The sequence below is a fragment of the Mobula hypostoma genome, chromosome 4 (assembly GCF_963921235.1).
Source record: "Mobula hypostoma chromosome 4, sMobHyp1.1, whole genome shotgun sequence".
Lineage (NCBI taxonomy): Eukaryota > Metazoa > Chordata > Chondrichthyes > Myliobatiformes > Myliobatidae > Mobula > Mobula hypostoma.
This window is the reverse complement of record NC_086100.1, coordinates 139,744,138-139,759,633: the sequence shown is the minus strand read 5'-3', so window position 1 is coordinate 139,759,633 and position 15,496 is coordinate 139,744,138. Positions and strand designations below refer to the sequence as shown.

The following is a 15,496-nucleotide window of genomic DNA, read 5'->3' as shown; positions in this document are numbered from 1 at the left end:
AGGGCTTTGGGATACTCCACTGCAAAATCCAGTTTCAAAGAATGGCCCTTTCCATCATGATCCAACAACCATCCGCCACTGACAGGGTTACAATGGAGTTCCATGGACTCTGTACCACTGAGCCTTAGCCAAGGCTCATGTTGCCCTTCTCAGAACAAAAGTAGGGAAGTGTGGAACCTGCGGCACGGCAAGTTAATATAGCTACAGTAGTGTGCAGCTATACAGAGTGAGGTCTTTCAAAAGATAGTTCCTGTTTGTACAGCAGGGAACACCAACAACACGAGCAGTCCAAGACAAAATAAAGATGCTAATGGACAACTGAAAAGCACACATCTTCTATTGCACAATAGCTCTGACTAAAACTACGGTATCATAGCTGCCTTCAATCAGATTAAATGTAAATAAAGGATTGAATAGCATGTAGTTTTATTAGTTATTAATATCTGTGAGAATGTATCATAATTGGTATTCTGTGTGGGTATAAGGGATTAGAAGGTGCACACCATTTCAATTGGTCAATACCTGTATAAAACTGACAATTCTGAGCAGAAGTTTTAGAAGTTCTACGACAGGGGTAGGACAATTCCCCATGTGCACAAGTAAATAAGGTGTGATTGAGAAACAAGTATGAATTATTTGAGTCCAAATGTTTGGCGACAACAAATCTTGCAGCTTCACTAACTGTGTGCCACTTCTATTTCCAGGAAGTTAGAGCACTGGGGACTTAGGCCAATTTCCAGGGATTATCTTTGGTCTGAATTTTGCCAACACATGCTGCCTGACTCAATATTTTCAGATTTACTAAGTAGATTTTCTACCTTTGACCATGTGAGTGAGTGTTTTGAATATGTCTTCATTGGTGATAAAGAGTGCTTCCAAAGTATTCATAGAGAGGTTAGGTGAGACAGAGAATGTGTTAAAATATTAATAGAGTTGAGTTGGCTACACCTAAAGTGAGTAAGTAATGAGCACCAGATGGCAGAAGACAAGAGTAATGCAATTGTCAGGGTGTACGTGGCCCTCCAGAGGGTATTAGATAGGTATCCTGTAACAAGATTATCACCAAAATTGAAAATCATGGCACAAGGCTGGTATTGATTGTATGGATACAAGAGTTGGCTCAGTAACGTACAATATAGTGTGATAGTGAAAGATTATTTTTCAGACAAGAGGAAAGTGAAGAATAACGATCCCTAGAGGTCAATTTTAGGTCTACTGCTTTTTTTTAAATCACCTTATGCTTGGGAATGTAAGCTGCAATCCATAAATTTTTGGATGACTCAAAAATTTGGCGGAGTATGAACTGCAGAGAGGGTAGTGATGAATTGTATCAGGATGTAGACAGGCTGGTGGAATGAGCAGGCACATGGTACATGAAGTTTAATGTTGAGAATTGTGAGGCAAAGCACGTTGAAAGGAAGAATGAGGAGAAGCTATATAAAATAAAGTATACCATTTGAGAAGTAGCATTAGGCTCCTGACCCAGCATGGATAACTGATTCCACAACCCATGGACTCACTGTCAAGGACTTTGTAAATCATGTATGCAATATTACTTTTTTGGTATTTGCACAGTTCGTCTTGTTTCGCACATTGGTTCTTTGTTAGTCTTTGTGCGTAGTTGTTCATTGATTCTATTGTATTTCTTTATTCCAGTGTGAATGCAGCAGGGCTGGATGAGAGAGTGGATAATAGGCATGAACAACTAAGGACTTTATCATTAGAGGTATCAAGAATAAAATCAGGAAAGTGAAGATGAACCTTTATAAAATACTGGTCCATCCTCAAATGGAAAATTGCTACTTTATAAAAGGGCTGTGAAGGTATCAGAGAGGATCCAGAAAGTATTTGCCAAAATAGTTTCTTGGATAAGCAATTAGAGTCACAAAGATGATTCAAGAGCCTTGGATAATTTTATTTTAATATGAAAGCCAATAGAGATCGTAGGCATGTACAGTACTGTGCAAAACTCAGGCAGATTTTTTAAAAATCTGCAAAGTTGCTTTCAAAAATAATGCAAGTTTCTAAATATCAAAACAATTACTATAAAGAGCAGTAAACAGTAAAAACTAGATCAAAATAATATTTGGTTTAACCACTGTTTGCCTTTAAAAATGCATCAATTTTCTTAGGTACATTATCGTGCAGTTTCCTATGAAAAGCAGCTTGTAGGCTGTCCAAGCATTCTGGACAACTTGCCACACTTCATCTGCAGACTCTGGCTGTCCTGCTTGCTTCTGGGTCTCCAGGTAAACACCAGAAAGCCTCAATTATGTGGAGATCAGGGGAGTGTGGAAGCCATACCATCTGTTGCAGGACTCCTTGTTCTTCTTTTCGCTGAAGATAGCTCTTTATGGTCTTGGCCGTCACTCATCCATGTAGTGTTCTCCGGCTTTTCTATGGACAAATTGCTTCCTGTTTGAGCAAAAAATTTTAAATGATGACTTGTCAGTCCAAAGCACTTGCTACCATTGTCCTTATGTCTTTGCGTGTGGGTGAGTCTCCTGGCTTTGTTTCCACTTTGGAGGAATAGCTTTTTGGTAGCAACTCTTCCATGAAGACCACCCCTGACAAGACTTCTCCGGACTGTAGATGGGTGTACTTGGGTTCCAGTGACTTCTGTGAGTTTAGAGCAGATAGCAGTGTTGGAGTTTTCTGGTTTAAAAAGGATGTCAGTTTGACGTGTCTCTCATCCTGCTGCACTCAGTTTCCATTGCCGACCACTGCGCCTCAACCTTAGCCATTTCTTTGAGCTTCTTCAGAAGAGCTTGGACAGCACATCTTGAAACTCCTGTCTGCTATGAAATTTCTGCTTGGGAGAGACCTTGCTGATGCAGAATGACCACCGTGCGCCTTGTTGCTAAGCTCACTCTTGCCATGGTGTAAGAATTGATGATTTGAAGATTAAACTGTCACATTTGCCACACCCTCACCTTTTGCCTTTTAGTTTGGATGTTCTTCACCCAGTTTGATTCTTTCTACTCCCGTTTCTGTCTCAGTTCATCAGTTTAGCTCATTCAACTCATTATGTCATTGATCATTAGCAACTGTTTGTTATCTTTGGTTAACCATGCACTAGGCTATATACCTACAAAGTAATCAACGTTTTTATTTGAAAAGTGGTCTTTTACTTAATATGTTACTTTCTTCAATGAAATACAGAATTTTTCTGTAACATTTTTTTTTGGAAAATGAATGTTTGGAAACCAGCTGCCCAAAACAAGCGAAGGCCAAGATATATGTACTGTTTTGTCTTCATATCAGGAAACAAAAGGTCTGTCTTGGAGGAACTGTGTCAGCATCTGTACTGATGTGCCCCATCAATGGTTGGCTCCGTCAGAGGTTTCGTTTCTCTTGTAAAACAAAATTCTGACCTTGTCACAACACACTGCTTCAACATTGTCAATAAGTTTTTCATATTGTAAATAGCATTAATTAAAATCAATTTTCAACCTTTATTTAAATTAAATCCACCAAGCCTACCTTTAGAAAAATTAAATCCCATTTTGGCTTAAGCCAGTTATTAAACAGTAATTTATTATATTTATGAAAGGGAAAGAAGGAGATTAATTTCAAGAGAAGTAAGCTAAGCTTACCCTCCCCCTCCCGGTTTCACCTTTCACCTTGTGTTTCTCTCTTCCCCTCGCCCCCAACTTTTTAAATCTTCTCATCTTTTTTTCTCCAGTTCTGCTGAAGGGTTTTGGCCCGAAATGTCTACTGTACTTTTTTTATTGATGCTGCCTGGCCTGCTGAGTTGCTCCAGCATTTTGTGTGTGTTGCTAGGCAGTTTCCATACTGTGTTTTAAAACGAATGCATATCGTAAGTCTATGATTTTGTTTTACTGCATGGCTTCAAAGAGAGCCAATTACCTTGGCAGTGAGGTGGTGCAGACATTAGATTAGATTAGATTAGATTCAACTTTATTGTTATTGTGCCGAGCACAGATACAAAGCCAATGAAATGCAGTTAGCATCTAACCAGAAATGCAAAGAATAGTGTTACTTACAAAATAACTGCAAATAAAAAGTGCTACAGCACACAAATATAAAAGTACTGAGACAGTACAAAATGGGTGCAATACTGCTAAGCACTGTGATGTGAGGTTCAGCAGGGTCACAGCCTCAGGGAAGAAGCTCTTCCTGTGCCTGCTGGCGCGGGAGTGGAGACTCCTGTAGTGCCTACCGGATGGGAGGAGAGTAAAAAGTCCATGGTTAGGGTGAGGTGCATCCTTGATAATGCTTTTCACCCTGCCCAGGCAGTGTTTATGGTAGATGTTCTCAATGGTGGGCAATTGGGTGCCGATAATCTGCTGGGCAGTTTTCACCACACGCTGGAGTGCTTTGCAGTCCGATACGGGACAATTGCCATACCACACTGAGATGCAGTTGGTGAGTATGCTCTCAATGGTATAGCGGTAAAAGTCCGTCAGTATCCTGGGACAGAGGTGAGCTTTCTTGATGCTCCGTAGGAAATAAAGGTGCTGTTGCAACTTTTTGATCAGGATGGAGGAGTTCAGGGACCAGGTGAGATCCTTGGAAATGTGGACACCAAGGAAATTGAAGCTTGATACACGCTCCACTACAGACATGATGGGTCTTATTGATGAAGTTTTAAGGGAATTGGGATAGTAAGGGATTAATGATTTCTGCAAAACTGTACTTTGTCAGTGTGACTGAGTGGTATCTGCCTGGCAGAATTGTCTGGTAAACTGCTTCTCTGCTTTAATCAAGGACGGAACTGTCTGATTCTGTAAAGTAACGATGTGTGTGTCTGATGAAACTCCAAGTCTGAATACTCCTTTCTCTCACCCTCTGTACCTTGTAGTTCCACAACTAAGAACCGGAAAACAATTCCATATATGGATAATGATGGTCTCTTTGAACTGTATAAATGTGTAACCTGCTGATAGAGGTCCGATCCCAGCCCCCAGAGGGAGAGGAGCTCTGTCCCTCTGGTGTTTGGCTCCACGTGCCTCTCGCTGGCTGAGTTCGAACAAATAAACTGGTGAAAAGGATAAAACAAAGAACTGTTTGTGGTGTGGTTATTGGTCCGGTCAACTTAAGTTCACATATGGTGCCGTGACTCGGATCCCAACATAAGGAAAGTCCCTACAGGCTGAATAAGTGACGAGGGATTCTGGGTGAGTGTAAACGGGCTGTAGTGTGCCCGGAGGTGTCTTACCTCTGACCAGCCCTTCCACTCAAACAACTCCTGCCCCTCCCCTCGAGGAACCTGTACCTTGACAGGATCCAACAAACCACCAGGACCAGGGGAATAAGGTAAGCAGTTGTTTTTGTGAGTATTAAAGTCTGCGGATGCTGAAGAATTGGGCAACAGGTCTTTGGCCTGGTTGACTAAACTGTATAATTGAGTCGACTTAACTAATTGGGCAACGGGCGAGGAAAGGGCCCGATCTATTTGTATAATTGGGCAACATACAAAGAAAGGGCCCGATCTATTTGTATAATTGGGCAATGGGCAAGGAAAGGGCCCGGTCTATTTGTATAATTGGGCAACGGGCAAGGCAAGGGCCCGGTCTATTTGTATAATTGGGCAACGGGCAAGGAAAGGGCCCGGTCTATTTGTATAATTGGGCAACGGGTAAGGCAAGGGCCCGGTCTATTTGTATAATTGGGCAACGGGCAAGGCAAGGGCCCGGTCTATTTGTATAATTGGGCAACGGGCAAGGCAAGGGCCCGGTCTATTTGTATAATTGGGCAACGGGCAAGGAAAGGGCCCGGTCTATTTGTATAATTGGGCAACGGGCAAGGAAAGGGCCTGGTCTATTTGTATAATTGGGCAACGGGCAAGGAAAGGGCCCGGTCTATTTGTATAATTGGGCAACGGGTAAGGCAAGGGCCCGGTCTATTTGTATAATTGGGCAACGGGCAAGGCAAGGGCCCGGTCTATTTGTATAATTGGGCAACGGGCAAGGAAAGGGCCCGGTCTATTTGTATAATTGGGCAACGGGCAAGGAAAGGGCCCGGTCTATTTGTATAATTGGGCAACGGGCAAGGAAAGGGCCCGGTCTATTTGTATAATTGGGCAACGGGTAAGGCAAGGGCCCGGTCTATTTGTATAATTGGACAACGGGCAAGGCAAGGGCCCGGTCTATTTGTATAATTGCGCAACGGGCAAGGAAAGGGCCCGGTCTATTTGTATAATTGGGCAACGGGCAAGGAAAAGGCCCGGTCTATTTGTATAATTGCGCAACGGGCAAGGAAAGGGTCCGGTCTATTTGTATAATTGGGCAACGGGCAAGGAAAGGGCCCGGTCTATTTGTATAATTGGGCAACAGGCCTTTGGCCTGGTTGATTCAGTCGACTTAATTAATTGGGCAACGGGTAAGGAAAAGGCCTGGTCTATTTCTATAATTGGACAACAGGTCGCTGGCCTGATCGATTAAGCTGTATAATTGAATAACCAGCACAGGACGGGTCAGACGTTTGGCTAAACAGAGGGGAAAGGGACTGCAGTCTATCCAGATAAAGGAAGGTTTAGATCGGCAGTGCTGCACACGAGATCCAGGGCCAATATGGGATCCCGAACCCATGTCTGGCATACCGACCCTGTTTGAGGACAGTGACCGTGGTGGGGAGTGGGCACCCACCGTACACCCCCCACCTTACCAAGGGCCAAGTGCACCCACTGCTCCCGAACCCCAATCCTCCCAGTACTCGGATACAGTGGCCGCTCGGGTAAAACAACGGCGGCAGGGAAGGGGAGGCTCTCTATACCGAGATCCATAAAGGGAATACCGAGGATTGTTCCAAGATGGGGGGGAGGAGTCCAATAAAACCCCAGAGTTAATGGCTCCACCAAGACAATTGCCCACCCGAACGCTGCCCAATCCACGAGCAGTGGAGGAGGGACAGCCCTCAGTGATTCCTGTGTATGCACCATGGAAGCCTCAAGAAATGATAATGATCATGAATCAGGCCCCAGATAGAAAAGAAAAACCAGCATAGTTTGCTCCGTATGTCCACAGTACTATACAAATGTATAATGCGACCATGCAAGATCTATGCGGTCTCTGCTACATGATTCTCTCAGCTGATGAGGGGCAGAAATGGAAGGCAGAATTAAGATACCAAACCTATCAGGAGTTACAGGCAGGAATCCATAATGAGGATGAACAGACAGACCAGATGATCCAAGCCTTGGAAAGGGCTCTCCAACAACCTGTAAATATCACTAAAGTACTTGAATGCAAACCTAAGCCTGGGGAATCGGGACCAGAATATCGTGAACGATTTGTGGCCTGCTACGCCACTTTCTCAGGAGACCAAGCCTTTAATTAATGGGAATTCGTCCCCCCAGTTTAAAGTCCTACCGCTTCAATGCTTCCCAACTAAGTTAGCTAACATGATTAAAACAAATAATATGGATTGGCCTGACAATGGCCGAAATCGAATCCGATGAGCTTTGACATATTACTGGGACCCAGTTTTCAAATCCTGATCAACCCCGAAGGGAACTAATATTAAAGGTGAATATGTTCAGCGGGGAGAAGGACGCAAGCGGGCTATATCTGTGGATCAGAACTGGGAACAAAAACCTACCAAGGGACAGGTGGGGACAATGACCTGTTTAGAAATTGACAAGCAAGGATACTCTCTACCGTGAGTACCACCCCTCAGGAAGAGCCCAATATAATATTGCAAGTTGCTGGAATTCCAATTCCGTTTATGATTGATACAGGGTGTGCCACTGAGGAAAGCCAATATTATGCACCCCTTGAGGGACAGAAGTTCCCAGTCATTGGGGGCAGATTTTACAATTAGTTAATACTTCCTCTATTTGTGCTAAACATTCCCTAATTCAATTTAAAGTGGTTCATAGAGCACATATGTCCAAAGATAAGTTAGCGCGTTTTTACTCGCATATTAATCCTTTTTGTGATAGATGTTCGGGGCAGATAGCCTCTTTAACTCATATGTTTTGGTCTTGCCCTACTTTGGAAACTTTTTGGAGAGATATTTTTAATATTATTTCTAAGGTATTAAATATAGATATCTCTCCTCACCCTATTACTGCTATCTTTGGACTACCTAAAATTTCTAGTAATCTTCCCCCTTCAGCCCGTAGAATGATTGCATTTCTTACTTTAATGGCGAAAAGATGTATTTTACAACATTGGAAAGAGCTTAATGCTCCAACTACCTTTTTTTGGTTTTCTCAGACGATTTTATGTTTGAATTTGGAGAAAATTAGAAGTAACCTTTATGATTCTTCATTTAAATTTGAACAGATTTGGGGACCTTTTATTCGATATTTTCATTTAATGTAATATTTACCCTTCTTGTTTTTTTTCACTGTTTTTAATGGAGGTCGGGATTGAGGACGTGATTTTAAGTTTAACTCTGTTTGGTTTCAAGTTAGCCCATTGCTTTGCTTTGCTTTTAGTTAGTTGCACGGTGGGTTTTTTTGGGGTTTTTTTTTTCTTTTTTTTCCATTGATATATATAAAATTTAGTATACTATTATGTTATCTTGGTTTCTTATGTTTAAATTACATTGTTTGTAGTATTTTCTTTGGTATTGATACCTTTTGGAATTTTATTATACTTTAACATTGTATTAATGTTTATATGGCTTACCTTTTTTGTATACTTATTCAATAAAAAGATTTAAAAAGAAAGAGAAGTTCCCAGTCACAGTGATTGGAGAGGTTAAAGGAAGACAGGGCAGTGCATTACTGGCCGAAACTTCCGGATTTCCTTTGGCGACAGACAGGACTGGTGGTTCCCCATACCACCGTTAGGGTTTGCCCTGGGTTCAAGCCAAAGAGCCTAGGGTTCCTCGCCTACACCCTGACGAAACAAGCCTTCAGCACCAATGGAGACTGACAAAACTTGTGCGCGGGCCAACTCCGATACTGGAAGGAGTCTGAGGTGAAGACGGGACATCTGGCAAGGCATTCTTTTAATATTGACTGAACCAAGACGTTGTACCCCATCTCTGGGCAATTTCAGCCCATGAAGTTGGCCGCACCAACTGCCCCCCTGTCCAGATCACCGTGAAAGAAGGACAGACTTTCCCATCCCTTTCACAATACCCTCTCAAGCCCAAGGCAACGTTTTATGAGGATGGAAGCTCCTTGTGGATCCAGCAGGGAAACGATGTTCTGGCTATGCGAAAGTGATGGACAGTGAAGTAGTTGAACAGGCCTCTTTTGAAACAGCTGTCTCCGCCCAGAAGGCTGAACTGTTTGCTCTGACTTGTGCCTGTATCCTAGCAACAGACTAAAGTGCGAACGTTTACACAAACTCTCGTTATGCACTGACTATGGGGCTTTGGGGATTCCTGACTTCCTCTGGCCACCTCATTAGTAATGCTACCTTTGTAAACAACTTACTCACCGCCCTACAGCTACCTCGAGTTTTGGCTATTATTAAACGTGCAGCCCATACTGGGGAATCTAATGAGATATCAAAGGGTAATACTAGGACTGATGCAGCGGCCAAACAGGCAGCCTTGGACCCCACACTTCTGATCCCCTCGGGAAATAGACATGACCCACAGACCGGTATGCCAGATATGGGGGAAATACGTAACTTCCAGGGGGACGCCCCTGAAGGAGAGCGCAAACTATGGTCCCAAATTAGTTGCCACCTTGAACCTTAGACCAATTTATGGGTGACCCCTGCGGGACAGGTCTGTGTTCCCTCTGTGTTCTTACCTATTTTGATAAATTATGTACATAATTGTACACACCTGGGCAAGGAGGGAATGGTTAATACATTATTACAATCTTGGTGGCACCCTGATTTCCAGCAAGCAGCTGAAAAGCGTGCAAAAGTATGCTTAATTTGTCAGAAAATGAACACTGGAAAGGGAATGCCTTGTGTTTCTGGAACTACCCCCTTGCCTGGTGGACCTATTTCTTGTTTACAACTTGATTTTGTAGAATTACCTAGAGTGCATTGTTGTAAGTATTGCTTAGTGATAGTAGATTTAGCAGATGGATTGAAGCTGTTCCTACAACTAATAATACCGCTACGACTGTTGTGAAAATATTGTTAAAAGAAATAATTCCTCGCTATGGACTTCCAGAAATGATAAACTTGGACAATGGGCCACATTTTGTGGCCAAAATAAATGAGGAAGTCTGTAAAGAACTTGCTATAAAACAGCAGTTCCACTGCACCCATCATACAAAAGCAGCCGGCATAGTGGAACAAGCCAATGGTACTTTGAAAGGTAAGTTGGCCAAACTTGCACAAGAAACTGGATTGACCTGGTTGAAGGTTTTACCCTCAGCCCTATTCCATATGAGAATCACGCCATCAAGTAAGACGGGGTTGTCACCTGCAGAAATTATCTACGGGAAGCCTATGAGAAGCCCATGGGACCCTGACCTTGTTTGCTGCTCCTCCCTGAGAGCTTACCAGCAACATTGGATATGCATACCTTGGGGGAGGAGATGGGAAAATACTTATGCAAATTAACTAAGACTCTCTAACACTTGCATTCACAGGTGCGGCAGGCCTGTCGGGAAGACGAAACCCAGCCCAAAGGTGACTATCCCACCAATGAGCCTGGAGATTTTGTCCTGATCAAGAACTGGGATCGAGGGAAACTCTGATCTCAGTGGAGAGGACCATATCAGGTGTTACTGACCACTCCCACGGCTGTGAAACTAAAGGGGCAGTCTCGGTGGATACATCAAAAAGACTCCAAAAGTGTTACTGAAGGAACTGAGTAGAAGGACTCTCTTGGACTAAAGGAAAATGAATTGGTTGATAGTGGTGTTTGTGCGTATGTCTTTGAGAGGACACCCCAGCATCTGGGGGCCCCCATGTCAACATCTTTATGTCTCCCTGTCACACCAATGCCAAAAGGTAGAACGAGGGGCCTACTGGGTTTGCACCGAAATTCCGCAGCACAGTAAGACTATGATTCCAATGTCAGTAATCCCACTCAACCAGAGTGAGGAACTCTCAGCCTGGGCTTTCTCAGACATTACCCAGGGGAAGTGAGGCGAGGAACTGTAGTCCTGCCAGAGGTGACTGAGGCTGTCAGTGTTTTGAGGGATGGTATCTCAGGACCCCACCAACGGAACCTCATATACTGGGAAACATACATCCTGGCCATACCTGCGGGTGCCTAGCAGCGGAGTGGTAAATGCCACCTGTTACTATAACTTCCAGGGAGGGGAAGATGCATTTTTTTTCTGGGAAATAGCAGCTGTACCACCTATACCACTGCAGACCCTTCCTGACCAGTAAATGGCACCCACTGGGTGTGAGGAAATCAGGCCTATATATGACTCCCAATGGAAACTGCCTGTAGATGGGACCCACAAAGTCCCAGCAAAGGGTGGACCGGCTGTTGTTATCTAGCATATTTAGTACCCCATCTGAGAGTCATGGCCCAGCCTCAGGATCACCCCCATTGGAATAGGCAACGAAGGGGTATAATGGAATCTGAGAGATTTTGGATGACTGCCTTTCCCTCATATGGGGTAGCTAGAAATTCCAGGGAAATAATTAATTTAGCAGCCGCTCTCGAAGAATTGGCTAATAATACAGCCGGAGCACTGACTGACACTCAAGCACAGGTAACTGAGATATCCACTGAGATGACTGCAATTTGCCAAACAGTGCTACAGAATCGGATGGCCCTAGACTTTATACTGGCAGAGAAAGCAGGGACCTGTGCTATCATAGGTAAGGAATGCTGTACTTACATCCCTGACGAATCTTCAAATATTACTGATCAATCTAAACACATAATCCAAGAGATCCAGAAAAGTCTTGATGTTGGCAGTAAGCTACAGAGTTTTGGGACCAGAAAGGCAGGGGGGATGGCCCCGGCCCTTTAATATATTTGGGGACTTCTGGGGGATGATTTTGTATTTCAGAAGTCTGATTGTACTAATTTTAATCATTGTCTGTATCTTACGGTGCCTTTGGCCATGTTTTATGCCATGCCGTGAAAGTAATAGTCTGTTATAACATGTTATCATAAAATGATAAAAAGGAGGGAATGATGAAGTTTTAAGGGAACACACATCAAAGTTGCTGGTGAACGCAGCAGGCCAGGCAGCATCTCTAGGAAGAGGTACAGTCAGCGTTTCAGGAAAACCTTCCTTCAGTTAGTCCTGACGAAGGGTCTCGGCCTGAAACGTCGACTGTACCTCTTCCTAGAGATGCTGCCTGGCCTGCTGCGTTCACCAGCAACTTTGATGCGTGATGCTTGAATTTCCAGCATCTGCAGAATTCCTGTTGTTTGAAGTTTTAAAGGAATTGGGATTGTAAGGGGTTAACGATTTCTGTAAAAATGTACTCTGTCAGCGTGACTGAGTGGTGTCTGCCTGGCAGAATTGTCTGGTAAACTGCTCCTCTGTTTTAGTCAAGGCCGGAGCTGTCTGATTCTGTAAAGTAACGATGTGTGTGTCTGATGAAACTCCAAGTCTGACTACTCCTTTCTCTCACCCTCTGTACCTTGTAGTTCCACAACTAAGAACCGGAAAACAATGCCATATATGGATAATGATGGTCTCTTTGAACTGTATAAATGTGTAACCTGCTGATAGAGGTCCGATCCCAGCCCCCAGAGGGAGAGGAGCTCTGTCCCTCTGGTGTTTGGCTCCACGTGCCTCTCGCTGGCTGAGTTCGAACAAATAAACTGGTGAAAAGGATAAAACAAAGAACTGTTTGTGGTGTGGTTATTGGTTCGGTGAATTTAAGTTCACATTATAGTGTCCTGCAGTTATTTTATAATCCTCCTTTATTACACTGCAGACCAGATGTCTGTGTGCCTTTTATAAATATCAGTAATTAGCATGGTTACAATATTTCATTGACCAAATACAAGTCTCAATCAATACTCTCAGAGGAAACACTATTCTGTTTTTCATACTGAACCAAAACATAGAACAGTCCAGCACGGGACAGGTAATGCGCACACTATGGTGTGCCAATCTTGATGCCAATTTACAATAAATGCCCTTTTCCTCTGTATTATCTACATCCCTTCATTCAAGTGTCTAACCTCCTTTGAAACACCACCAAAATACCCGATTCCACTTCTATCCCTAAATCCCCAGCAACCATTCCAGGCACCTAACATTCTGTGTGTAAAAAAATACTTGTTCCTCATGGCACCTTCAAATTTCCCACCCCCACAACCCCCTCCTCCCAACCAATATTAAACACGTCCTCTGGTGTTTGACATTTCTGCTGTAGGGAAAGGATTCTTACTGTCCAGCTGACTGTCCAACCATATTTCTTCACTTTCAGTTATCTTCCAGCAAGTTGCTAACTTTACCAGAATAATTTAACACATCAAAAATAGAATGTGTGGTTTTCATAAATGTTCTTCCATCATTTTGCATTTTCACAAATTAAGATTGGTTGATGTTCTGCTGCAATCAAATCTTAAATCCAAACCTAAAATGCAGATTTGTTGATGAGAACCTTTGTCATTCCTCATGGGTATTTACTAGACCGGAAACATTCTTAATCTCTTGACATTAGTTAGCTCTACATTTCCTGCCAGACTTACAAAGAGATGTAAGTAAGAACATGGACAAAAAGTGCTTTAATCCCTCAACAACCTTCCTTCCTGGAAGTCCTGGAGGTACACCACGATTCTTCCACATGAACATCTTCTTTCTTCTCTTTCTTCTGCATGAACATCTGACACAAACGCTGAGGAAACCGCAAGAAGGAAAACTTGCACATTTATGCTCAGGCTGTTTTTTGATACCTTCAGTTAAAACACCATTGAAACTGCTGCCTCCCTAGCTGTGCTTAACCACCGAATGCTAATTTGAAGAAACTATGTGAAACACATGACAAGGTTATATAATCTGAGGGCGGGACTATAATATAAGAGGAGAGACCATCGACAGAAAATATCGAGGGGGGGCTTACACGATTTTTATATTCGATTGGCATGCAACATAAGAGACAGCGTACATCAGTTTCACCTCTCTGAGGCACACAAGGAGGAAATTTCTGGCCCGTGTGCTAATGAGCCAACTGTGACCTAGATTTTCAAATACCACGTACAGGGAGCTTCTTAGGAAAGATCTTACGGAGAATGTACTTGATTGAATTGGAGCTATGAACATAACTTAATTCTTGGCAAGCAGGTTTTCGAAATCAGAGAGTGTAAATGTGGGCATCCATTGAACGACAGCGTAATCATTCTATTTATACGGTACTGCTCTCTATTTCACCACTAACTGAACATTTGCAAGGCCCAAGTAATAAACATATGGGAATAATCATTCGGTCGCCGGAGATTTGAAAATTTGAGGCTAAGAGATATTCAGATGATTGCTGTCACCCTTCGGATCAACGCTCTGAGTGGATTTTACAGCTGAGATGAAGCGGACTAATGCGTTGCTTCCAAAGGACATCATCAGCCTGAGGCTAAATTCTTTCGTAACTAGTCCTACTTTAAAAAAAACACTTGAATCTTCTTAGTCATAAAAATCGTAGAGAATATTTTCAAATTTTCTCCTAAGTACAGGTACATCTCGTGAACTAAATACAGATCGGGCTTTAGAGTGAAATGATTGACCTTGGGGCCTCTTTTTTCTTGGACAAAGTTCATTATGACATTACTGACTCGACAGGGTCAATAAGTCCGCGTTGCTCACAAAAACAAATAAACTTTTTTATTCTTTACAACGCGTACCTTCCCAAGTCGCCCAAGCTCCTGGGCTAAAGCGGCTGAGTTATTATGCAATTATTCTTGTCACCAGATCCTTGCATGTGATTCAGATATGAGAGATGAATTCCCTCTGGGACTTTTGTCAAACATTCCTAAAGTAATCGAATCTATGGTTTGTGGGGACCCAGCACCTGCGCCCATCTGTGCAACACTCACCAGTCCTATACGCGTTCCTAAGTAATCGCGAAGAGAATGAGATCTTCGCCGCGGGTGCCAGGTTGTAAAAAGCGACCCTGCAGAGATACATCGTGTCTATCTGCTAATCCGAACAGCGACAGCTTCTTCTGTAGACGATACCGGCAGCGCTCGGCACTCCAAACCACAGTAGCGATTCCGTGTCTCTCTCTTAACCCGCCGCTGTCTGACCCAACCACTAACAGCGTCACGTTTTCAGCAAACAGGGCCCCGAGGTCGCTCCTGCCATGTGGATCAGAGCTAACCCGCCCATACTGAATAATTATTAAACAACAAGAATCAGAGGCTGCTTTTCCACAATGATGTGAAGAGAGATACTTAAGGAAGCGGGTGAATTGTCCAAACGCAAGAAAACAGACATGACCTGAAACTGAAAAGATTTGTCATTCAATAAGGATTCTCCTTAAAACAAAAGATAAAATTTGGCTGTGGTAACGATGTCCCGTCAGTGCCACAAACTTCGTACAGAAAGTTATTTTTTTAATGGTAAGAGAAGCAAGTAAAACGTGGAAATCGATTTAACAGTACCATTGTAGGGGTAATGAATAAATTGTTGCCTTAAAAAGTTGTTCACAAGTTCAACTTCAATAATTATAATAAAAACAACTGC

At 43.1% G+C, this 15,496-nt stretch overlaps 1 protein-coding gene across 2 annotated transcripts in view; it reads right to left on the bottom strand.

Annotated features, from left to right (window-relative positions):
• The window catches only part of mgarpa (mitochondria localized glutamic acid rich protein a), a 40,574-nt gene extending 25,464 nt beyond the window's left edge, over positions 1-15,110 (bottom strand). For both annotated transcript variants that reach the window (XM_063045075.1, XM_063045076.1), the window contains exon 1: positions 14,848-15,110. In XM_063045075.1, the coding sequence (XP_062901145.1) occupies positions 14,848-14,938 (91 nt within the window). In that variant the 5' untranslated portion in view covers positions 14,939-15,110. The remainder of the gene's footprint in view (positions 1-14,847) is intronic.
• Between the last annotated feature and the right edge of the window lie 386 nt (positions 15,111-15,496).